This window comes from Erythrolamprus reginae, chromosome 1, assembly GCF_031021105.1.
Source record: "Erythrolamprus reginae isolate rEryReg1 chromosome 1, rEryReg1.hap1, whole genome shotgun sequence".
Classification (NCBI taxonomy): Eukaryota; Metazoa; Chordata; class Lepidosauria; order Squamata; family Dipsadidae; genus Erythrolamprus; species Erythrolamprus reginae.
In genome coordinates, this window is record NC_091950.1 from 137,944,686 (window position 1) to 137,970,950 (window position 26,265).

Genomic DNA, 26,265 nt, shown 5'->3' on the forward strand with positions numbered 1-26,265 from the left:
TTGCAAAAGCAGGTGTTTCAAGAGAAGACTCTATTATTTCCTCATTTATTGATTTACAAAACTAATAGGCATTGCTATATATACATGAACACCTAAGCCCCAACCCAGTTCAAAGATATATTTAAAGGACAGCAAATTAGGTTCCCTGAGGCAAGATGGCAACTTGGTTTGGTTTTTGCTTCCTATTCCTGATTGTTTTGTCTGCAGAGAGGGGATTATCCACACAGGAGGAGACAGAAACCAGCTGCTGTGCACGTGAGTCTTAATTGGTCCTTTCTGGGGTGAGCCAGTTAATTAAGATAGATTGCTCTGAAGAACTTCCCCAACAACTTCATCATCGGAGGGAACTCATTCTCTTTTCTCCTTTCATCTTCCATCCCCTGGGACTTTCCCTCCTTTTGGGGAAGGTGCTATTTGGCACCTTTGCCACACCTCCAGGCTATGGTTAATTTTTTCTCCCTCATTGGGAAACCCAAACACAATACTGTGTAGAAGGCATTGTTTCATACTCATTTCCTGGGGAGGAATGGATGTTCAAGGAGCAAAGGTGGCAAGAGCAAAGTTGGCAGATCCACAGAAGGAGCTTTAGTGAAATTACAGCCATTCTAGGAAAGGCTTTAATGGATGGGGAAAGAAATAGACCAGTGGATTTGTCTTTGGCCAAAAGGTGTGTAAGGTAATCGACTAGAATATTTGAAAGGAAATATATGTACATGTTAGGTATCCTGTCCATGTCATTGTTCTTCTCCCCTTCTCCCCCTTCCTCTTGCAGTTCAAAAAATGCAGGATTTGCAAGCTTGCAAAGGCTCAGTAAAAATATGACTGAACTTGTCCAAAATCCTCCATAATAGAAATCCAATAGGGCCACTCTGGGACTGTCAGAATGTGAGGAAAACTGTCTTGCTTTTGTTTAGCTTCTCACTCTGTTTATGCTTTCTTCTATTCCAGAGCTGAAGAGCTTAACACAATGTGGGAGTGACAGGATTGTTCTCCAGGGCCAATCAGGGATACCTGGAATTCCAGGTGTGCCAGGAACCAATGGACTTTCAGGAGCCAAGGGTGAGCCAGGACCTCAGGGGCCCCCAGGTAAGTTGATGCCTACTTCTGTTGATGATTGATGTCAAAGAGATCTATCAGCTTACTAGGAATCTCATAGCCTGAACAGTCTAGAACAGTGGTGGTGAACCTATGGTACAGGTGCCACAGGTGGCACATGGAGCCATATCTTAGGACATGTGAGACACTGCCCTATGTCAGTTCCAGAGTGCTAGTCAGCTGATTTTTGGGCTTCTGTTTGGCTGTTTTCTCTCCCCCCTGGCTTCAGGAAAGCCCCCTGAATCAACAGGTCTACTGGAAATCTAAGGCCTTCAGTGTTTGTGTGGGGGGTAAGGTGATGAGATGTCCCACTTTCAGGGAGACTGTCACGCTTTTTAGCAATTTGTCCCACATCCCGCAGCATTATTAAAAAGTCCTGATTTTTGCAAAGAAGCCACCGGCTGGAGATTGCTAGACCTCTGCATCGGCTGATTTTAGGTAGCACAGATGCTGAGCATCCTTCTTCGCAGCTTCCAAGTTTTTTCCCAGCAGATTCTACTTGCTGGTGCCTGGAAAAAACTTGGAAGCCCAAAGAAGGGAGCTCAGCTTCCAGTCTTGTCCCTTTTGGCTCTTCACCCCCTCAGCCTCCCGCAGTCGTTGATTAACCCCTCCTGCGCCTCTTTCCACCTTTCTCCCCCTCTTTTCTTTTTATTTCTTTCTCTTTCTCTGCTTGCTCCCCCTTTCTCTTCCTCTTCCAATCTTGCTCACTCCTCATCCCTGGCTTGACACCTTCCCGGGGCCACCGCCGTTGGCCGACTCTCTCAGTGGGGCTGAGCCGCCCAGGCAGGAAGACTCACTGGCTGCAACAGCAAAAGGGGGGAAGGAAAGGGAAGCACAGCCGAAGCGTTTGCCCCCTCCTCCTCCTCCAACAGCCTGTCCGCTGTGCTTGGGGGTGAGTGGGCAGAGCAGCAATTGCACCAGGTGGGAAAACCCATCCGCTCCTTCCAAGCAGCAGCTGGTTGGCAAATAGAGATGGCTCCGACCAGCCTGGTGTTTTTCTTCCCTGATGGGCCTTTACCCCAGCGCCACCAATGGAGAGACTGAGTGCACTCTGTCTCTGCCTCTGGGTTGGCATTGCCTCGGAAGCAGGTGAGAGAGGCAGTGCAGGCGCCCACCACTGATACAGAGGGAGAGAGAGAGAGAAGAAAGGAAGGGAGAGAAAGAGAGGGAGAAAGAAAGGGAGGGAGAGAGGAACAGAGAGAAATAGAGGGAAAGGGAGAGAGAAAGGAAGAGGAAAAGACAGGAAGGAAGGAAGAGAGAAAGCGAGAGAGAGAAAAGAGAGGAAGGAAGAAAGAGAAAGAAAAAGAAAAGGGAAAGTTAGAGAAAGAGAAAGAGAGAGAAAGAGAGGAAAAAAGAGAGAGAGAAAAAGAGAGAGGAAGGAAGGAACAGAGAAAGAAAGAGGGGCAGAGAGAGAGAGAAAGAGAGGAAGGAAGGAAGAGAAAGAGGGAGGGAGGGAAGGAGAGAAAGAGAAAGAGAGAGAAAGGGAGAGGAAGGGAGGGAGAAAGAGAGAGAGAGACAAAAAGGAAGATAATTTTTTTTGCTCCATGTAGACCAAATTTTTAATCGAGAACACTCTCCCCACCCCCCATCAATGGTGTCCCTTTTTATCAATGTGAAAATCTGGTCACTTTAATGTGGGGACAATGTGGGAAGTTGTACGCATGTGTGGGGGTAGTGTGGGGGTTGTGTGCATCCATGGGGACAGGCCAATGCATTATGAGTGTGGGCACACATGGGCTTGCTATCGCATGTGTGCACACCGTTTTGACACCTAAACCAAAAAAGTTTGCCATCACTGGTCTAGAGGAAAGAATGTTGAAGAATGGATTGCTTTCTTCCTTTCCAGGGATCAGTCAGTTCTTTCCTAACAAAGTAGTTATAGGCTTGAGAAAGATGCGGAAAAACCTGAAAAACAATGAAAGTTCCAACATATGCCCAACAATGGAAAATAGATAAAGCACCAGAAAATATTGGACTGTGCGGAAATGGACAGGTTATCCAAAAAATTAGAGGAAAAGGAAGGTTCAGATTATTATAAAATATGGGCAAAACTTTATGACTGGTTAAAGGAAAGAACAGCGAAGAATTAAATAAAAATTCAAGCAAAGCAACACGTCAAATAAAAGAATTAAAGAACCAATATTATGTGAAAGAAGCAAAATTCTCTGATCGAACACTCAAAAAAAAAGTGGGGAAACTTTCGTTTCCCAAATGTTGTATGTGTATGTTTTGTGTATGTCTTTTTTTCTGTTTGTTATATTTGAATAAATAAATAAACAAACAAACAAATAAATAAATAAATAAATAAATAAATAAATAAAGTTCAGAATAGTTATACATTCTTCCATTATGTGAAAAGTGTATTGGTAGCTCTCCTAATTATCAAAGGGTTGTTATTCCCTTTTTGCAAACCGAGAGAGAGAAGCATCTGTGGTGATCTTGCTTTTTACCAAGACGAGATTTGGGGAGCTTTTAGTATATTCCAGGTTTTTTTAAAAATATGTTCTTTTGTTCTGTTCTCCTTAGGTGAAAAGGGCTCTGCTGGGATACCTGGAAAAGCTGGACCAAAGGGAGACAAAGGAGACAGAGGGGACAATGGTAATGTATCTAGAGGGGTTTTTTTTAATGAGGGAGATATATGGAAATCCCAATCCTCTTGCCCTCCAACAAATATTCTTACTCAAGCTTCTACTTCGGTGATACTCTGCAAGATGAGTTCTTTGCAGGTGTTACTTTCTACATGTCTATTCCTCTATTCAAGAAAATAGATAACAAAATTGCATAAAAAGACGTGTTATTATACAGATAGTTCTCACCGCATGACCACAATTAGTCCCAAAATTTCCATTGCTAAGACACTTGTTTAAAAAGTTTCACCCCATTTTATGACCTTTCTTGCCACAGTGAATAAGTGAATCATTCCAGTTGTTATAAGTAAGATGATGGTGAAGTAAATCTGGCTCCCCCCAGTGGCTTTGATTGTCAGAAAGTTTCCAAGGTGATGACAACCACAGGTGGATTCCAACTTACCTCACTGCTGGTTTGCTCCCTCTCATGCTGCATGAACACGCCTTGTGGGCATGTATGCACAGTAACAAAACAAAAACCAAGCCCCCCAAAAAGATGGTTACCACATGCACAGTGCCGGAACTTGGTTTCTGCACATGCTCAGAAAGATTTTTTTTAAAAAAATACTCAAAAAATTTTCAGTTTTTTTTTAAAGATAGTGCCCATGGACTGGCATCAATCAATCAATCTGGTTCAGTGACATCATCATGACATCACCAGCAGGTCATTACTGGTTTGGACAAACTGGTCCGAACCAAGAGGAACCCACCCCTGATGACAAAACTCTTTTTTCAATGCTGTTATAACTCTGAATGTCATTAAATGAATGGTTGTAAGTTGAGGAGCATATTCATATTTCCTTTTACTTTCATCTCAAAAGTAGGTGTTTTTCCCTCTTTCCACAGGGGAACCCTGCCGCTTAGAAGGCTGTCAGCAGGAAGGTATGTCTAAGCATTTTTCGCTCGCTTATCCAGTCACTTCAAACTTCCCCAGATAATTGGCACAAATGCCATCAGCTTGATTCTATCTTCACTTTGATCTCCCTTTGTTTGACCTTTATCACTCAATAAATGCAAAACTGCCTGAACAGGCTAGAAGCGATGTTTGAAATTCTCTGATCACAGTTTAGAGATCATTGTGATGCATTTCATCTGCACATATCAGCTTTCCCCAACCTGTGTCTTCTAAGGATGTTAGATTCTACCTCCCATCATCCCCCTCCCTGATAATTAATGGCTCGAGTTAGGGGTGGGCAGCAGGCAGGATAGGGTGGAACACAGTTCCACCAGTGGAAATGAAGCTGTGTGTGCATATCCAACTGACCGGTGCCAGTCTCTTCCTGGATTACCAGTCTCAGCTCGACTCTCTTTTTTCCCCCTCCTGCTGCTGCTGCGCACACCTCACTTTTTTCCTCTTTCCTCCTTTCTGGGCTCCAACGAGCTTCCCTCTGTCCTGCCCAGCTCCCCTCCAGCCTCACACAGCCACCTCCTGAGGCCAGGAAGGAGGAAGGAGGAAAAAAGCGAAGAGCACACAGCAGCAGGGAAATAAGAAGAGTCAAGCTGCACCGCACCAAAGCAGTCTGGGCTGCGGTCTTTTTCCTTTTGCAAAGCCCTCAGTCCACCTGCAGCTGAGATGAAAAGACATTGTGCAGCAATAATAGCCTTATGACTCTCCCTCGGCTTCCCGATATTTTAAAATCTCCCCTCCTGTCCTCCTTCTTGGAAAGCAGCAGGGAGACCAGCACCGGCAGGAGTTGCAGGGGGTCCTTTTCCTCCCCCATCTTTTCTCAACAGCTAACCAGCACCTGTTCGCCTAGGTACTCAGCCTGAGGCGCGGGGCAACCCAGGAAGTAGACCCAGGAAGCCACACCTACCCAATCACATGACCCTCAAGCCACACCCACAAAATAAGCCACACCCACAGTGTGGCAGTAAAAATGTTGGCTGCCCATTACTGTCTGCTACATATTCAAATACTGTATGTCTTATTCAGGTCTTGAAGGGTCTATATATACCTATATGCTGTACACTGCCCAGAGTCATTGGACATGAGATGGACAGCATATAAATTTTATAAACAAATAAGTAAATAAATATTTTTTTTAAAATATTATTGCATACCAATATGTATTCATTCTCTTACGATAGGCATTGTGGTGATTTTACTGGAAAAGTCCTTGCATAGAAACCTGTAATTGTCCCACCACATATATTTTCAGAATCAGAACTGATCCAAACATTTCTCATCCCCCACCCCATTTCTTCTCTCAGAGGGAAGAGCCAGAAACTGCAAGGAGCTCCATGAACAAGGAGAGACCCTCACTGGCTGGTACACCATCTATCCAATCACAGGGAAAGTGATGGTGGTTTTCTGCGACATGGAAGTAGATGGAGGGGGCTGGTTGGTAAGTAAGAGATCTTAGAGATGTTTGCTTCCAACATAATGAAATCAGGAAGACTTCTTTTCATTCATTAGTAATATTCAAAGACTAACTATTTTTTTAATTATTTTTTTTATTGATATGAACACACACACAACATACAAGTGTTCTGTGATTAGGGCCCACCACCAGACAAACATTCACACCCCACCACCAAATTGAGGGTGTTTCTTATATATACCATTTTAACTCAAGAGCAAAATATCTGTTTACATATTATAAAGTGATTCCAATTTATCCCTTGTAGCTTGGTCTCAGATTCTACTAGCCATATATCATCTTATCTTGTCCCATCAGTTGTCACAAATCAGTTTCATTAACTGAATTCATCCTTTTATCCATAATCTCAAATTGAATAGGATCCACCATGTACCAGTACCAATTTTGCATTGTCCATTTTGTCACATCCTTCCAACCCAAGACTATTACCGCCTGAGCACTTTTATCACTGCTTGTTTTATTTCTCTAAATTCTTCCATCACATTGCTTTTAATTAATACTGTCATTTCCTTAGTAATTATCCATCATATATTTAACATCCTATTAATATCCTCTTGCACTTTTGGCCAAAAGTTCTGCGCTAACGGGCATTCCCAAAGCATGTGCATAAGCACTCCTTTATCTTGACACCCATGCCAACAAATATTTTTAACATTCTGCTGGAAATATGCAAGTTGAATGGGTGTGTAATACCACTTATCTAATATTTTCCTTCTCATTTCCCTAACCTTTGTATTCTTATTTTTCCTTATATTCTCCACTATATTTTTCATCTCTTGCACATCTACTTGTATTTTACTCTGCCACCATTTAGTCAATCCTTGTGTCACATACCCATCTGACTGCACTAACATCTTATATATATTACTTGCTTGCGCCCTGGTACCCTCACTTTTTTCTCTTATTATTTTCTCTAACTCTATCTCCTCTGTAAATAGTGCTTCTTTATTCTTCCTTTCATTTGGAAATTTGGAAATTGCATTTATTTGTAGCCATCTTCCCTTCCCCAACCACCATTCTATACGATTTCTACTTGGCCTCCCATCCTTCTCATATAATTGTTCTATCTTAGTTATCCCTCTTCCCTTCAACTCTCCTATAACCCTATTTAAATTTGTTTCATTATCTCTATTTATTACATATAACGATGGCAGTTTTGATTTATATAATCCTATTTTTCCCTGCCATTTTTTCCAGATTTCCATAGTCCCTTTCATGGGACCTATTAATTTATCTAGATTGCTCTTATTACACCTTATAAAAATTAATTCTCTATTCTTCATCCCATTCATCTCTTTTTCAAATTTCACCCATTTATTTTCAAAAATTGCAGCTCCATTAATCTTTCAATTTGAAATGTTTCTCTATACAACTTCAAACAGGGAATTCCTCATCCACCCTCTTTTTCATTAGCTATTAACCACTTTTTCCTTACTCTCAGTCTTTTATTTTCTTCAACCCAATAATTAAATTTTTTGTCCCACTCCCTGAACTTTGATGCTGATAAACCCCCTGGCAATACCTGAAATAGATACGTCATATTGGGAACTATCATCATTTTTAATGCTCTTATTTTAGCCATTCTCCTTAACTTTTTCTCTTTCCAGCTCCTCATCTGTTTCAACATTTTCCTCCATATTTGTCTATAATTCACCTCTTCAATTTTTGCTGGATTTCTCAATAACCAAATTCCCAATTTTTTAATTTTCTTTAGTCCTAACTTCAACCCTGATTCTTTCCTAATTTCTATCTGCTCTCTCGGACCTGTATTTAAACACATAATCTTTGATTTTTCCATATTGACTGATAATCCCAATTCCTGTTTAAACTCTTGCAAAATATTTCTTATACCTTTAAGCATCTCCATTGGGGTCTGGGTCGGTATAATTGCATCATCTGCAAATAGGTTTAATTTCATTTCTAAATCCCCTATTTTATATCCTACCCAAGTGTGGACAGAGGGTCTGGGAAGTCTGTAGAGATTTCCTGGGTGCTAAGAGAAGGCAAAAACGCCCTCATTTTTGTGAAAAAAAATGGGCCAATGAGCAGGTGGTTGGATTAGAAGCTCTCTAAGGTCTCTTCCAACTCTGCTATTCTGTATTTGGTTTTGTGTACATAGGTTCTCTAACCTGGCCCCTTCCAGATATGCTGGACAGCAACTCTTGAATTCTCAGACAGCAGGACCACAGCTGGGAATCCTAGATACTATAGATCTGAAAGGAGCCAGGTTGCAAAAAGCTGAGTTAGCCTTTGAATATGATTACGCATGTATCACAGACAGTTCTTACGGGAGCTCTGATATGAGAATTTGAAAAAAGTGGAAAACATCCCCCAAAACACCATAAATCTTCTTTAAAGGTAAGCAGAGCTGTATAGCAATTATAGAAGTTAAAGAGAATCTAAGATTTACGGCTGCAAGGGAAGATGGACTTTCTTTCACTATCACAAAGTGAGTACAATAAATCTTAACAAAGGGAAAAAATGGCGGAAGGAGGAGATCCCGGCCTCAGGAAAGTTGAAGCAAAATTAGATAAACTGCTTCAAATTGTTGGGTGCTTTGAAGAAAGATTTCAATGAGTGGAGGGGGTGTTGGGAACCCTTTCCCAAAATATTAAAAAAGTTTAAAAAAGGAGCAGAAGAGATGGCTGGAAAAATTCGGAAATTAGAGCAACAAGTTAAAAGCCAAGCCAATGAATATAAGCAATACAATTATAGACTTTTCAATCTGAAGGATCATCAAAGGAGAAGAAATTTACATTTGCATGATTTTAGACCAGATTTTGCTCCAGGCTTCAAAATAGCTGAAGCACTTTTTGATTGGATGAAACCAAACGGCACTCAAATTATTTTTGATGACATAGAACACATTCATTGGGGCATTCCATGTAGAAACCCAGGCAGGCAAAGAGACATTGTTATGGCCTTGGCCAGTGAGAAGAAAGCTGAAATGATTTACAAGTATTTGAAAAGCTGTGCTGGCCTTAACCAAGATGGAAACGAGATAAGAGTCCTCAGAGATCTCTCCCGGGAAACTTTGAAAGAGAGAGCTGCTTTATGCCCAATCTCAAGTCATTTATACCAAAGTGGAATAAAGTTTACTTGGGCTTTCCCTGCTGCCATTTTGGTGTTCATAACATGCTATGAGTCCGCGAGTTCCTGGTGCCAATGCTGCCCCACTCCATCCCCTATAGTCCCGATGTCACCCCAGCAGACTTCTTTTTGTTCCCAGCCCTGAAAGAACCCGTTTTTCATCCATAGAAGAGATCCAATCATCCATGACGGAGACCTTGCGAGAGGTTCCCGAAGACGCCTTCTAGGGCATGTACCAGTCATGGTAGAGTCACTGGAAAAAATGTGTAGAGGCCCAAGGACAGTACTTTGAAGAATTTTAAGTGTTTGTGCAAATCTGTTCAGTAAATTACTTAAACAATAATAACTGCATTACTTTTGGAACGCATCATGTATATACAACTAACAATTTGATATTTGCACTTTTCATAGTTATGAATCCCTATTTTTTAACCATTCATATAATCTATTGCAAATTAAATAGTATTCTGATTCTTCCTTATTTTGTAATTTTTTTAGTCATCTTGTCCATTTCAGCACAATCAAAAATTTTCTTACAATTTCATTGTCATTTGATATATCATTATTTTTCCATTTTGATGCATATATAATCCTAGTGTTGTTAGGATGTGAATTATTAAATAGTATAGTTCTTTTACATAGTTTCCATATATAATCTCCCAGTCCTCGGAGAGGGGTGGCATAGAAATCCAATAAATAAATCCTAGTTTAAAAAATTCTGGCTTCCAATCTATATGACTTTTTTTTCTTCTATTATTTTCCTAATCCTGGTCCAATTTTTTTTAGCTTTTTCACATGTCCACTGTTCGTGATAATATGTACCATATGCTTTTTGGCATTTTGAACATATCGGTGATATTTTATTCGCCATTTTTGCAAGCTGGGCTGGAGGAGGATGCCATCTCTAAAACATCTTGCATTGGTTTTCTCTATATGCTACAGTTACTTTTAATTTCAAATGAAATTAATTAATGAATTAATTTGTTGAAATTATCTTCTTTTATTGTAGAGTACTTTGCCATCAGCCATAACCCTAGATATTTTATCTTTTTAACAATTTGCATATTTGTTATTTGTTCTAATTCTAATTCTTATTTTCTAATCATATTTTACTGATTAGTTTGGTTTCAATTTTATTTATTTTTAGTCCTGCTACCTTATTGAACTGTTCTATTATTTTGATTAAGTTTGGATCAGATTCTAAAGATTTTTCTAAAATGAACACCAGATCATCGGCAAAAGCTTGTAATTTATGTTCTTCTTTGATTTTTAAGCCTTTGATATCTTATTCAAATTAACTTAGATTCTAAGGTTAAGATAAACCAAAGAGGTGAAAGAGGGCATCTTTATCTTACATCTTTTCTTATTTCAATATTATCTGATAATTCACCATTTATTTTTTATTATCACCTATTGTTTATTATAAATTGTTTCAATTATTTTTAAAAATTTAGGGCCAAATTTCATATAATTATAATTTTATAAAATCCCAATTTACATTATCGAATGCCTATTGGGCATGAAGGATAAACAATGCAAGTTGTTTCTCTGGCTGTGCTTCATATTATTCTATAATTTTTCTTGATTCCTTTCTTGGCAATCCATACTGCATTTTAAGATACAGACAACAAGGGTAGTAGTGCTTCCAAATAGCTGTTTAATACTGCAGTCACCCTGCCATAATGCTTTACTTTTAAAGCAGTAGACTTCTAAGAACTTACTAAGTCAGTATGACAGACTCAAGTGGAAATGGAATGATATTAAGAAAGCAGATTCTCTCTCTCAACCAGGTCTTCCAGAGGCGTCAGGATGGTTCGGTCAATTTCTACCGTAATTGGGAATCATACAAGAAAGGATTTGGGAGGCAAGGATCAGAATTCTGGTTGGGCAATGATAAGATCCATCTTCTCACTAGTTCTGGTAAGTCCAAAATTTCCTTTTCTACCCGAGGCTCAGTTTTCATAAATTAAATACTTTTACACAGATAACACTTATCACTATCAGAATTAATTGATAAGGAAAGTGTCAGGGTTCCAAATAGTATCCAAAACTAAATCAGAGTCTGAAGAAAAGGATTCCTCTAAGTTCCATTTATTAACAGAGCCATGTTGGCACATTTAGGAGAAACCCAAATCTGAGAAATCCCAGGGGTTTCTCCATCCGGTTGAAAGTTTTAAGTCTTTGTTCACATATCCCCAACTCCATCATGTTGACCAATCTTCATCTACCATTTTGGCAGCAACTCCCATCTCTGTCACTGGGCAGAAGTGCAAAGACAGAGGATGACCTTGACAATCTAGAAGGAATTTGTTATGGCTATATGCAGACATCCCTCATGCAATTCCCTGTCCCAATTTTCCATAGCTAAGAATACATTTTAAAATAGCATAAAGTGTGGTAGACCAAAACCTCCAAGTAAAATGGCTTCGGCCTAAAAGAAAGATGAATATCAATCCTTTTAGATTCTGTCTCTAATATTACCAGAGTCCCTCTTTTCATCACAGAGTCATATGTATCAAAGAAAGACTCTGATCTGTTCTCATTGGTTCATAACACTTACCTTCCATTTCCTTCCATAAACATTAATGGTGCATTCCAAATTCATAAATTAAATTTGAGGAAAATAATCTTTTTTCCGTAATTTGCAAATTTTCTTAGAGCTTCGTGTAGCATGGTTTCCCCAAGACAGTTGATAACTAACATCAGGAATAAAATGTTTTGAAAATAGGGAAAAGGAGAAAATTGCTTTCTTTCTCATGAGGGCCCATATATATTCACACATGGAACCAAGGCACCCCAGCAGCAATCTGTATCCCTCCTTGCTGCCTTACTCACAATATATAGGTATACCATTATAATCTATTATATCTACAGTATTTTCCAGTGTATAAGATGCACTGATGTATAAGACGCACCTAGATTTTAGAGGAGGAAAACAAGGAAAAAAGTACTCTGAACCAAATGGTGTAGTATTATATTGTTTAATAAAATACCAGTGTAACAGAATATTTTTTTAAAATAAATACACTTTTTAAAAACATGTACACTTTTTACAAACTTCAAACTTGACAGCTTCAAGACTTGTGGACTTCAACTCCCAGAATTCCTCCACCAGTCATGCTAGCTCAGAAATGGGAGTTGAAGTCCACAAGCCTTAAACTTGCCAGGTTTGAAAACCCTTGCACCCCTATCCCCTAACTCAGAGGTCTTCAAATTTGACAGTTTCAAAACTTGTGGACTTCACCTCCCAGAATTCCTCCTTCAATCACAAGCCTTAAACATGCCAGGTTTGAAGACCCTTGCACTCCTACCGGGGTCTCCAAACCTTCACTGAGGCCATGCCACTTGTCCCGGTCATGAGCAAGGAGTCCCCTCTCACCTGCTCCCCCAATGGAGAGACCTACTTTCCCCCTATGGCTCAACCAGTCACATCCCTGCGAGGGCTGAGGGGAAGTGGGTGTATGGGAAGGCTTCCAGCTCTGACTACCTCACTCACGACGCCCTGAGACTGGGAGCGGGACACGGGACTGCACTCCTGGTGCCCTAGGAGCGGCGCTGCTGATGCAGTGGCTCCTCTCCGCAGGCTACTTCCCCATGCAGGATTTGATATAAGGATGCCGCTGAGGCACAAACAGCTAGCAGATGGATCAGCCCAGCCTTCGCCCTTCCAACATGGGGAGGATGGGAGGTTGCTGCTTTCGCCACTGCCACTGCTTCTAATGGAGGCTGGCAAATGGGCAGTACTGCATTCTTGTCAGATGCACTTCATTCTCTCTCCTCAGCTGCCCGGGTTTCAGTTCCATCTGAAGAGGGGTGGCTGAGGAGGAAGGAGGAAGCGGATCTGACTGTAGGATGGTGGTCAGTGGCAGCAGCAGCAGCCTTCCCCTAGTCCCAGCAGTTGCTTTTCACGTGGTTTGGCAGCTGGTGCTGGCCGCCGCTACCAAACTGCTTGAGAAACCGGTATCACCAGACTATGGGAAGGCTGCTGCCGCTGCTACTGACCACCCCAGCCGGACTACGGGACTATGCCCCAAGTTTAATGGCATAGGAGGAAACCCGAGCTTCAGTCCTCCATCACGTGGGTGCCTGTCTCCCTTGGTATGTTCATCTCGCTTCCTCCTCTGTAAACATTTCATTTCAACAGGGGGAGGATGGGAGGCTGCTACTTCCGCCGCCACCGCTGCTTCTAATGGAGACTGAGGCAAACAGGCAGTGCTGGGTTCTCGTCAGATCCGCTTCATCCTTCCTCCTCAGCCACCCATCTTTGGATGGAACCAAAACCCAGGCAGCTGAGGAGGAAGGAGGAAGTGGATCTGATGGGAACACAACGCTGCCCGTTTGGCTCAGCCTCTATTAGAAGAAGAAGCAGCCTCCCATCCTCTCCTTGTGGGAATTAAACGTTTACAGAGGAGGAAGAGCCAGGTTGGTTTACAGAGGAGGAAGTGAGATGAACGCACCAAAAGAGAGAGGCACCCACGCGATGGAGGACAGAAGCTCGGGTTTCCCCCTATGCCATTAAACTTGGGGCATAGTCCCATAGTCCGGCTGGGGTGATCAGTAGCAGCGGCAGCAGCCTTCCCATAGTCTGGCGATACCGGCTTCTCACATAGTTGGTAGTGGCGGTTGATGCCAGCTGCCAAACCGCATGAAAAGCTGCCACTGGGACTAGGGGAAGGCTGCTACTGCCGCCACTGACAGCTATCCAACAGCATTCATTGTATAAGACGCACCCAGTTTTTGGCACACTTTTTTGAAGTAAAAAGGTGTGTCTTATACACCGAAAAATACAGTATTCATATATACATTGACTTTGTGAAAGCAAAGGAAAAGGTGCAACACATGGATGACCTTCTGGCTAATTGTAAAAAAATGACCAAAGTTTGTGATTTTCTGACAGGAGTTTAATTTTCTTGGGTCAACTCTTGTGCATTTATAATTCTGTTTCTCCATATTGTTAGTTATCATTGTAAGTTATCATCACAATTCCACTGTGAGCCATGTCCATCAAAAATCAATGATACCTAACCTTTTATGAATTGTGGTGGCCCTGGGGTCATGTACTTGTGGAATGAAAGTCTACTACAATGATCAATATGCTTCCCTTCAAGGATTTCTGCATCTCTAAGTATTCATTCTTTAATAACATCTACTCTTTGGTGTTCAGGAACACAGCAATTGCGAATTGATGTAGAAGATTTCAATGGTTCCTCAACCTTTGCAACATATTCCAGTTTCAGAATAGCAAATGAAAGTGAAAACTATAAGCTAAAGTTGGGCTCTTATTTGGATGGCAACATGGGTGAGTAATAGGAGGATGTTTCTTCATTTGAGTACCTGGTATAGAATAGATCTGTGGTGGGATTCAGCAAGTTCTGAGTGCCCCCCTCCCATAGATCAATCTATTCAACTATGAAAGGAGCTAAATTTGTTTTGTTGTACTTTGCCACCAGAAAGAAAAAGGGTTGAATTTGGCCTTAGAGTTCCTTTCTATTATTTTGTGTGTTTTTTTTATTTCATACTTTTTACTTCAGAGTTTTAAATGACTCTCTGCTAACTATGCCATCTGTGGTATATATTTGATTCTTCCTCATTTACTTTTATTTTTAATCATGAATGAATAAATGAAATCCAGAACAGCCCTCTAGAATTTTAAACATATATAATTTGTACGTACAACAATTTACATCTCTCTCATATAACAGTGTGTGGTGATCTTATTACATTGTTCTATGTTGGCTGGTTTGTAGTTAGGATATTATGAAATCCAGCTGTATTTGTAAACCACAGTTTATACCTTGGTATGTAACATGATTCATCAATTAAGGTTTATTTAATAAACCATGGTTAAGCAAACAATGGTATAAGGAATTCCTATCTAGTGATATGATAAACTGAGTTGGGAATTTCTGCATGTAAGTTATGCATTCTATTTTTTTTTTTTATTCCCTGTTGAATTCTTCCTAGCAGAGAACATGCGTTTTTCACTGTGGTAGCACTGTGACTGAAAGCAACAATACAGTAAGTCACTGACTTTTCCCTCTGACTTTTCTTCACTCAGGGGATTCTTTCTCAGCACATAATGGCCTGGCATTTTCTACAAAAGACAAAGACAATGATATCAATGAATCCGGAAGTTGTGCTGTGGCTTACAAGGGGGCTTGGTGGTATGGTGCCTGTCACTCTTCCAACCTGAATGGCCTGTATCACAAAGGGGAACATAGCTCTTATGCTGATGGCATCAACTGGTCTGCTGGGAAGGGACACCATTATTCATACAAATATGTGGATATGAAAATTAGACCTGAGTAGGTGAAATATCAGTATATTTGGAATTGCTCAACTCGGGCTAATGGCTATCCAAACAACTGCATATGTAACTAAAAATACAAATAAGTGGCAGGGCGTGTGTGCCTTCATTTGGGAATTAAAGGTATCTGAAAGGAAATGGCTAGTTTGAGGATGGAGTATACCCAGCTGTCTCTTGCATGAGAATTTAGCATCTTCAATTTGGGATGCTATCCACTGTTATCTTATGTAAGACCACTAGCTAATAAATTTTTATTGAATGTCTAGAATCCCCACACTGTAAATGCAAAGCAGTTATTCTGATTACTATATCACCCCTGAACTATGACAGGATCCTAGTGCAATTATTAGTACCATTACCTCAGCATTGCTTTGCATGGTGTAGGGAGGAAAGGGAGACTGAAGCCAAATTCCCGGCAGTTCCAGCTGCTGTGACCAATTGAAAGTAATCTTGACATCAGATTCCCTGCATTGGCACTATATTTTATTAAAGCACATCTACACATTGATATCACAGTAATGGGGAAGAGGAACAATTCATTTGTGAACCTAAAATGTACAGTTTATTAAACATTATTTGAAAATAAATGGCGACTGAGAAATTCCTAATGTTTGAATGTTGCCCTTTCTTTGCTATACTACATAGAAATGTCGTGAAATCCTAGCAGATCCCCAGATTCTGTATATTTTTGTGAACATTCCTCTCATGCATGTGTGTAACATCAAACCTATACTGCAACACCCTTTTAGTTACCTTACTTTAGTAATCGAGTTGTCGAAGCATAGAATTCACTCTGTAGTATCATCCCCTAACCCCCAACACTTTACCCTTAGACTATCCACGGTTGACCTTACTAAGTTCCTAAGAGGTCAGTAAGGGGCGTACATAAGTGCACCAGAGTGCCTACTGTCCCCTGTCCTATTGTCTCTCCTATATCTCCTATATCTTCTCTTCTATCCCTATATCTTTTTCTGCTATTCTCTCATAGTTATATTTTACTCCTTTATTTTCTCCTCTATTCTCTCTTTAATACATCCTACCTGATTATATCCTCTATAACCCTCATTGTGTATTATTGTGTATTGGACAAAACAAACAAACAAACAAACAAACAAATAAATAAATAAATAAATAACAGCATTTGGGACTGGAATTTCTGTCACTGAGTAATATGATCATAAAGCATGGCCACATTGCTTAACAACAGCATTCCCTGCAATCATGTTTTTTTTACAGATGGGGCTATTTCTTAGGCTGGCTTGCTCTCTATTGAAGGAAATAGATGTTTTTTTCATCCCAGGTAATAAATAGTCAATTTATCTTCTCTTTCTAGCAAAGAAGGGAATACAGGGTATAGGCCCATATAGGATTAAAAAACTAATCAGTAAGCCAGTTTAGTCTAGGGGTTAAGGTACCAGGATAGAAACCAGGAGTTGTGGTCCTGTTTAGGCATGAAAATCAGCTGGGTGGGCCAGTCATTCTTTCAGCCCACCTCACCTCACAGGTTTGCTGTTGTGGGGAAAGTAGGAGGAGGGGTTTTAGATATGTATACATCTTGAGTTACTTATAAATAATAATATGGGATAATAAACAAACAAATACAATCTCAGGGGTCTTTTGCTCTGGATTCAGAAGAGGTAGGACACTGAAAAGCTAGTGATATGGAAGAGCCTGAAGACAATGCAGTAGAGATAAGTTTTCTATTCTTTTCCATTAAAATTGTCTCATTTATTTGAATTCTCCAATCTTCCCATTGAATATATTCTTACTGTATTACGACATACAAGTGGGAAAAAAGTATTTAGTCAGGCACCCGTTGTGCAAGTTCTCCCACTTAAAAAGATGAGAGAGGCCTGTAATTGACCTCATAAGTAGACCTCAGCCATGAGAGACAACATGAGAAAACACATCCAGAAAATCACATTGTCTGATTTTTAATGAATTTATTTGCAAATTATGGTGGAAAATAAGTACTTGGTCACCTATAAAGAAGCAAGATTTCTGGCTCTCACAGACCTGTAACTTCTTCTTTAAGAGGCTCCACTGTCCTCCACTCATTACCTGTAATAATGACATCTGTTTGGACTTGTTATCAGTATAAAAGTCACCTGCCCACAACCTCAAACAGTCACATTCCAAACTCCACTATGGTTAAGACCAAACAGCTGTCAAAGGACACCAGAAACAAAATTGTAGCCCTGCACCAGGCTGGGAAGACTGAATCTGCAATAGGCAAGCAGTTTGCTGTGAATTAATCAACTGTGGGAGCAATTATTAGAAAATGGAAGACATATAAGACTAATGATAATCTCCCTCGATCTGGGGCTCCACGCAAGATCTCACCTTATGGGCTCAAAATGATCAAAAGAACAGTGAGCAAAAATCCCAGAACCACATGGGGGGAACTAGTGAATGACCTGCAGAGAGCTGGGACCAATGTAACAAAGGCTACCATCAATAACACACTATGCTGCCAGGGAGTCAGATGCTGCAGTGCCAGACGTGTCCCCCTGCTTAAGCCAGTACATGTCTGGGGCCGTCTGAAGTTTGCTAGAGAGCATGTGGATGATCCAGATGGGGGAATGTCATATGGTCAGATTAAACCAAAGTAGAACTGTTTGGAGGAGAAAGAATGCTGAGTTACATCATATCTACTGTGAAGCATGAGGGTGGCAACATCATGCTTTGGGGTGGTTTCTCTGCAAAGGGACTAGGACGACTGATCCATGTACATGAAAGAATGAATGAGGCCATATATCGTGAGATTTTGAGTGCAAACCTCCTTCCATCAGCAAGGGCACTGAAGATGAAATGTGGCTGGGTCTTTCAGCATGACAATGATCCCAAGCACACCGCCAGGGCAATGAAGAAGTGGCTTTGTAAGAAGCATGTCAAGGTCCTGGAATGGCCTAGCCAGTCTCCAGATCTCAACCCTATAGAAAACCTTTGGAGGGAGTTGAAAGTCCGTGTTGCCCAGCGACACTCCCAAAATATCACTGCTCTAGAGGAGATCTGCATAGAGGAATGGGCCAACATACCAGCAACAGTGTGTGGCAACCTTGTGAAGACTTACAGAAAACATTTGACCTCTGTCATTGCCAACAATATATAACAAAGTATTGAGATGAACTTTTGTTATTGACCAAATACTTATTTTCCACCATAATTTGCAAATAAATTCATTAAAAATCAGACAATGTGATTTTCTGGATGTCTTTCCTTATGTTGTCTCTCATGGTTGAGGTCTTTTTATGATATCAATTATAGGCCTCTCTCATCTTTTTAAGTGGGAGAACTTGCACAACTGGTGTCTGACTAAATACTTTTCCCCCCACTATACTTCTTGTGATCTATTGGTATTTTACTATTGTTACAAAAACATGTAACAAATGTAGGATGCAGAAAATAAGTTTGTGTCCCTATCAATGAGTGAGATAACTCATTAGATGTGAGTTAAATTTTCACCAGCTGCTAAAAAGTAATCAAATATTAAATAGATTAATATGTTTCAATATGTTCCACAATATGTTCCAAATGCATGCTATCATATTTGGCTATCTTAAACCCTGTGTGTAATGCAGCCTCCACTTCCATCAGGATCGCTATGCTACACAGATCTTTAAGATATATAGAAATATAGCTATGCTGTTATAGAAGTAGAGTTGATTGGTCTATTGAATTGATTCATATGACCATCCATATTGCAAAGCTGACTCTGGGCGTTTGCTTGTTTGTTTGTTTGTTTGTTTGTTTATTTATTTATTTGGTCACTTTATGAATTGGGTGTTTTTTTTCCACCTACCAGGCTTCAGAATGGCTGTGTGCATGTGTGGGGAGGCAATGTGTGGGGTGTTTACGCATGCATGGGAGGAGGGAAAGGGTTGGACATGTTAGTCATGCTAGAACCCCCCCACCCCACCCTTTTTGGCACGCAAACCAAAAAAGCTTCACCATCACTGTCATGGGCCATCTAATTTCATGATCCCCATGCTGGTAAATTCTGTCTTGTAACACAATTTCAGTTCTATAGTATCAACAAGGAGAGGGGGGAAAGAAACAGAAATGACAAATATAAGAGTTATTCCAAACTCTACTTTTAATCAGCCGGTGAACATATTACCACAGAATTTTCCAAAAATTTAAGGAAGCAGTAGCACTTATTGTGAAGATGTAGAAGAGTTCTTTAATGTTTAAGACTCAAAAATGGACAAAGTCAGAGCCCTCCTCACCTCCCCCTCCCGCCCACCACCCGCTTGAAGCTGCCAGACGGGATCCTGAATAGCCAGCTGGCAGAACCTGCTTCCCCACCCCTCTGGCCCGGCGTGAGGTGAAGCGCTGAGGGGGAGGTCAGGCTCCATCAAGCGAGCGATGGCCAGAAGCCACTGAAATAAGAACTAGGGGCAGGGATTTTTGGCAGTTCCCGACCATCACCTGCTTGATGGAGCCTGACACCCCCGCTCCAGTGCTTCACCTCATGCTGGGCCAGAGGGGTGGAGAGGCAGGTTCTGCCAGCTGGCTATTCAGGATCCCGTCTGGCAACTTCAAGCGGGTGGTGGGCGGGAGGGGGAGATGAGGAGGGCTCTGACTTTGTCCATTTTTGAGTCTTAACCATTAAAGAACTCTTCTACATCTTCACAATAAGTGCTACTGCTTTCTTAAATTTTTGGAAAATTCTGTGGTAACATGTTCACCGGCTGATTAAAAGTAGAGTTTGGAATAACTCTTATATTTGTCATTTCTGTTTCTTTTCCCCCTCTCCTTGTTGATACTATAGAACTGAAATTGTGATCCTGGCTGGCAGCTTCAAGCAGGCAGTGGGCAGGAGGGGAAGGCGGGGAGGGCTCTGACTCAGTCGCCCCTCCTGCCCCCCCACGCCGGGTCGGTGGCTTGAGCCTCAGGGCCCTCCCCACCTCCACCTCCCGCCCACTGCGGTGTTTGAGCGAATGCCAAACCTGAACAAGGACTTCTGAAAAAATCCGGGTTCAAGTTCGGAATGCCGAACCCCGCAAAGTTCAGCACAGACCCGAACTATGCAAGTTCAGTTTCCCCAACAGTAATTACTACATGAATTCTGTTCCTGAAATGAGAAGACTAAATAGTGGCTATTGGAACAATATAAATTGTATCTATATTTATAAATATCAATAAATTGAGGGGATGCCTTCATTTGGGAATTAAAGGTATCTGAAAGGAAAAAGTTAGTTTGAGGATGGAGGACACCCAGCTGACTTTTGCATGAGAATTTAGCATCTTCAATTTGGGATATTATCCACTATTATCTTATGGAAGGCCATTAGCCAAATACCTTTTGATTTAATGTCTAGATTCCTCACACTGTAAATGCAAATAAGTTATTCTGATTGCTGTATCATCCTTGGATGTATCAGGTATTCCAGAAGGACCTTATAACATTGATATAACCTTTCAATTACATGCAATATTTAGCACAGGTACACATGTACACATTGATATCACAGTAATGGGGAAGAGGAACAATTTGTTTCTGAAACTAGAATGTATAGCTTATTATATATTATATTATTTGAAAATAAATGGCGACTGAGAAATTCCTAATGTTTGAATTCTGCCATTTATTTGCTATACTACATTAAGGATGTCACGAAATCCTAACCTTTGAAATGTAGAGGATTTCAGAAGAGAGCAATTCTTGAGCATAGGGAACAGATGTTTAGAAATTTGCCTGATATTGCAGGCATGGAGGAAACTGGGGTGAAGTACATGATAGGATAGAGGAAGTTCTGGAGGAAATAAGTCATGCAGTGCAGCAGTTTCTGTTTGATGATGGACTTTGTATGATGGACAGATGGTGTGTATAAGGCAACTTTACTTGAACTTTCATGTTAACAAGGCAGCTCTTTTTTCTAAACAATTGTGCTGCATTTTACAAAAAAATAAACATTAAAAACAACATAAATTAATGATAAAAAGAAATGATAAAAAGTAAAAAAAAGAGCAGGGACAGAATTTTTAAAAGTATAAAGAAATAACATGGACAGGGACATAACTGAATGGGTTGCAACTTGTACACCATGTCAGAAATCCAGACTAGCATCATCCAAGGCATCCACAAGGGAATGGGAGAAACCAAAAGGGCCATGGTCAAGAATACACATTGATTTTGCCAGACCAGTCCAGGGTCAAACATTTTTAATTATTGTGTATGCATATTCAAAATGGCTTAAGGTAATCTTAATGAGAACAACAATGGCCGAAGCAATCATCAGTATGCTACAGAGACTTTTTGCCACCCATGGACTGCCCAAACTTCTGGTATCTGACAATGGGGCACAATTCACAGCAAAACACATTTAATCATTTTTAGTAGAACAGGGAATAAGACCTGCCCTAATAGCACTTTTCCCTCCTGCCAGTAATGGACAAGTAGAACAAAGGTCGACTAAAGAGGCTTTAACAAAGAATGTGCCTCAAGAACTGGCAAACCAAAATAGACCAGTTCCTATTAGCACAACAAATAACGCTTAGTGCAACCACAAACTGGAGTCCTGCAGAATTATTAAGGGGTCACAAACTAAGGTCACAACTATACAGGTTTCACCCAAACTATAACACTGAGGCACCCCTCAATTTGACTAGGCAGTCCTGGTTATTTAGTGCAGGGAATCTAGCCTATGCCCACAACTATGCAGGCAACCCTTCCTAGGTTCAGGCTAAAGTAATTGCCATCATTGGTTCCTGGTCCTATCAAGTAAAATTGGAAGAGGGAAAAATTTAGAGGAGACATATAGATCAACTTTGGAGCAGAATAGAGGAATGTAGCCTGAGACAATCAGAAGACACTCAGCCGCAAACAGCATCCAAACTGGCCATAGTAAACAACCTACATTCTAACAATCCACAGACCCTACTCTCAAACCTGAAGTAAACACGTACACACACCAGAATGCCCATGAGTCCAGTGAAGAGTTCCAGAAGAGTTGGTCTGAGTGGAGTCAGCCACACCCAGGAGAAGTTCCTTCCACTGACTGATGTGGAGTGGCATCAGGCCTGTCTCAATGCCTTTCTCCAATCATTGGCAGAACCTGTGCCAGCTGATCACCTTGGAAGGTACTGGAGCATAATGTGTTTGTAATAAAGTTGGTAGTGATGACCACACGAGTATTTCTATGTGTTCTGTCTAGTCGGATCAATCAATTAGAAAGCAAACTCACACACGCTATAAACTTTGATGAAGGAAAAAAATATTATTATCTACACGAAGTCCAGGAAGAAATAAGTTAATTCTAAGGCATTCCAGGCTGACAGCGTTCCCAACTACTGAGCATAAATAACACTCGGGGATGCATGCCAGCTAGGGGCATAAATCTTCACTAATGAGGTGTCTCTGGTATTTATCATTTCACTCAATGTTCAAGGCTTAACCAGCTTCTGTAAAAGCAGGAATCAAAATCCGGGGAATCAGAAATAATCTCTCAAAGCTCCATCTTCATGATGAACGTTTCTTGTCATGCCCCTTTTCCCATCAGCCTGTCCTATAGATCTAATCAATGTCTAGAACCCCTTCTAGAGAGATATTCATGTCTGGCTCTCATTTTTCTGACCCTCGCATCTAAGAGGGGGTCCTCCAAGTTCCCATCATCCTCTGACTCAGACAATATCTAACTCAGTGTTTCTCTATTATTTTCTGTTATGCCCCCACCCTGGAAGAAGTAAACATTCTCCCGCCCCCCCAACTCTCCTCCAGGATGATTGTTTGCAATATTCAACCTGTTTTCCCTGAAAAAACTCAAGTGGCTCATCAGTATTATTGAAGTGTAATGTATTTAAGTAACATCTTAATTTATTTTGCTTCATGCCAATATTTTTAGACACAGTAAACATACCAGTCTTTCCTCATTTCCCACTGTATTCACAGTGAAGGCAAGCACTATATACGCTTGGTCATATTTCCTCATCTTAGCTTTCAGGAGACTTAAGTTTGTCTCATTATCTCCGTCTGTCTCCGCCTTTCTTTTCACTCCTGTTAAATATTTTTCCATGATGTCTCTTAAGGCACATTCCCCAGAGTCATACGCCCCCTGGCATCACTCTATGTCCCCCATGGGGGCCCACCCCACTATTTGAGAAACACTGCCCTAACTGGAAGTTCTACATTTTCTGGTGGTTCCCCAGTCTCCAATTCCACGTCACTCTCACTCTCAGATTCAGAGGGCAAGAACAGTGGCCTGAGATGCCAGTCTTCCTCCATCTCCTGGTCCTCAAAATCCATGACAGCTGAGCCAGACATGGACTACTCCCAACACTATGGGTGTTGGTTCAGCTAAGGACACAGCCATGTGGAAAACTTCAATGGCTCAGGAACATTGGTTGCTTTCTGTTGTCTGAAAGGCCTTGCAAGTAGTTGCCTTCAAGGAAGCTGTGAAATTCATCATGTAGGACCTCCAATTCTCCTTGGATGCATCAAATAGTGTCGGCGGGTGCAAGGATGACATGGTGGCTTGCTAGTAGTCTTTGAATCTGATGCCTAAAATGTCCGACGCTTTCTTCCAGATGGGATCGCTTTGAAATTGCTCTTCGGTATCCTGCCTTCATCACCAATGTTGAGTTTGGGTATTGAAGTCAGGAGGCAGGTTCAGTGACAACAGCGCTTTATTAGGTTAAGATAAAATTACAGCAAAAGCCTAGCGGCAGCACCTGTTTAAATACAGAGCTCCAGCTAGGAAGAACCAATCAACAATCTTCATTCTCCCGCTCAATAAAGTGCAACATGCAAATCTCAGGCCACAACACATAGTTCTTGGGTTCCAATGGCAATTGGGATCAGAATTTCCATTGCTAAGTGATGCGGTTGTAAAGCATGATGCTACAAAAGGGCACTTCTCTCTCCAACCCATCTCCTCTACAATGGAAAAACTAGTGAGTCTTTTCTGAGCCTCTTGTCTGCACAAAGTCCACAAAAACTAGTGAGTCTTTTCTGAGCCTCTTGTCTACACAAAGTCCACTGTCCATTTGCCCACTGTTTAGCTGCAGGCTATGCTGTCACTTGCAAATATCTCTTCACTTTCTGTCCCAACATCTTTCTCACATACCATTGCAATATTTTTTTTGTTTTTTATTTGATCTGTTTTTTATGGCAAGACTGGCTAGGCTAGCACACATTGCTAGAAAAGCCTAATAGATATTGCTCTACTTTCTGGATATTAATCTACTCCTAACCTTTCTTTCAACTCTATATTTTAAAAAACAATTTATTCTATACTCATACTTGTCTAGGTATAAAATACATTTAAAATCTATAAGAACATATGAAAATTGCAGAAGAGATTAATGAACAGATCTTAAATTACATTCAATCAACTTGCAAGCTAATTGGGATATTGTCACTCTTTGTTGGGGAATATTTATCCAAGAAGGAAAATTGTAAAAGCTGATGTATTTGTTTACCTGAAATATAACTCATTCATGTTTCGTCTCTCCCTCCGATAACCAAGGTTAAAAGATCCACATTATTCCACAGAAAATGCTCAAGGAAGGACAAAGGGTGTGGAAAGCAGAGACTTATGTTTTTTCCAGAGCTCCACCCCTCATATGGGAATGGTGCCAAGGTTTGCAAAAGCGATGTTGCAAGAGAATACTTTCAACATAGTTTCCTACTGTACTTTTGCAAGGAAATTCTATTATTTCCTCATTTATTGGTTTGCAGAACTAGTAGGCATTGCTATATATATATGAACACCTAAGCTCCAGCCCAGTTCAAACACATATTTAAAGGACAGCAAATTAGGTTCCCTGAGGCAAGATGGCAACTCGGATTGGTTTTTGCTTCCTTTTTCTGATTGCTCTATCTGCAGAGAAGGCGATATCCACACAGGAGGAGACAGAAACCAGCTGCTGTGCACGTGAGTCTCAATTGGTCCTTTCTGGGGTGAGCCAGTTAATTAAGATAGATTGCTCTAGAAAGCTTCCCCCACAATTTCATCATCGGAGGGAACTCATTCTCTTCTCTCATTTCACCTTCCAGCCCCTGGGACTTTCCTTCCTTTTGGGGAAGGTGCTGTTTGGCACCTTTGCCACACCTCCAGGCTATGGTTAATTTTTTCTCCCTCATTGGGAAACCCAAACACAATACTGTGTGGAAGGCATTGTTTCATACTCATTTCCTGGGGAGGAATGGATGTTCAAGGAGCAAAGTTGGCAAAAGCAAAGTTGGCAGACCCACAGAAGGAGCTTTAGTGAAATTACAGCCATTCTAGGAAAGGCTTTAATGGATGGGGAAAGAAAGACCAGTGGATTTGTCTTTGGCCAAAAAGTATGTAAGGTAATCGACTAGAATATGTTCTGCTGGCATGTCTCAACTTCCCGTAATTACAGGGTAATTAGTCCCCCACAGGATAAAAGGAAAACCCAAAGGTTTTTATAAACAGAAAAACAGAAACAGCTCCCTTTGTCAAAGGAATTTTCTGGTACACACAAGGCACAGGTTAAATGCAGTCCAATTGCTCACCCAATAACTGGGAAATTGAGTCCAATTCTAAAGTCCAGAGAGTCCACATACACAATCCAGAACAGCAAAAACCACGATCTTGATGAAACAATGAATCAGATAAACTGCCATGAGGCTAAAACACCAGGCTGCACTTTTATCTGTAGCACTAATTACAGCAGCCCCACCCAACCACAGATGGCCTCATTTTCTCTTGTAATAATCCTTCAGCTATTGTCTCCTATGCATCACTCTACGCATGCATGGATGTGTCATTAATTCTTGTTCAGAATCCAGGGATCA

General features: G+C 40.9%; 2 protein-coding genes across 4 annotated transcripts in view; both read left to right on the plus strand.

Annotated features, from left to right (window-relative positions):
- Window positions 1–73: 73 nt before the first annotated feature.
- Window positions 74–16,104, plus strand: LOC139175647 (veficolin-1-like). 2 transcript variants are annotated; one of them, XM_070766836.1, is made up of 8 exons: window positions 74–255; window positions 949–1,086; window positions 3,622–3,693; window positions 4,569–4,604; window positions 5,934–6,067; window positions 10,984–11,113; window positions 14,358–14,492; window positions 15,161–16,104. In XM_070766836.1, the coding sequence occupies exons 1-8, from the start codon at window positions 156–158 to the stop codon at window positions 15,184–15,186; spliced, it is 771 nt and encodes a 256-aa protein (XP_070622937.1). In that variant the 5' UTR covers window positions 74–155; the 3' UTR covers window positions 15,187–16,104. The 2 variants fall into 2 exon arrangements, with proteins under 2 accessions (XP_070622937.1, XP_070622928.1); XM_070766827.1 differs by having other exon boundaries at window positions 76–255; window positions 15,252–16,104.
- A 5,698-nt stretch (window positions 16,105–21,802) lies between these two features.
- The window catches only part of LOC139175661 (veficolin-1-like), a 940,898-nt gene continuing 936,435 nt past the window's right edge, over window positions 21,803–26,265 (plus strand). The window contains exon 1 of one of the 2 annotated variants that reach the window (XM_070766847.1): window positions 21,803–25,378. In XM_070766847.1, coding sequence (XP_070622948.1) covers window positions 25,279–25,378 — 100 coding nt within the window. In that variant the 5' untranslated portion in view covers window positions 21,803–25,278. The remainder of the gene's footprint in view (window positions 25,379–26,265) is intronic. The other variant, XR_011560551.1, reaches the window with a different exon arrangement.

What these genes read in the sequence shown, in the direction of transcription:
- LOC139175647 (XM_070766827.1), top strand. Translation starts at nt 156, where the DNA reads ATGGCAACTTGGTTTGGTTTTTGCTTCCTATTCCTGATTGTTTTGTCT. An exon ending in AGAAACCAGCTGCTGTGCAC is followed by an intron (nt 256 to 948) that starts GTGAGTCTTAAT and finishes CTTCTATTCCAG; the next exon opens with AGCTGAAGAGCTTAACACAA. An exon ending in TAGATGGAGGGGGCTGGTTG is followed by an intron (nt 6,068 to 10,983) that starts GTAAGTAAGAGA and finishes TCTCTCAACCAG; the next exon opens with GTCTTCCAGAGGCGTCAGGA.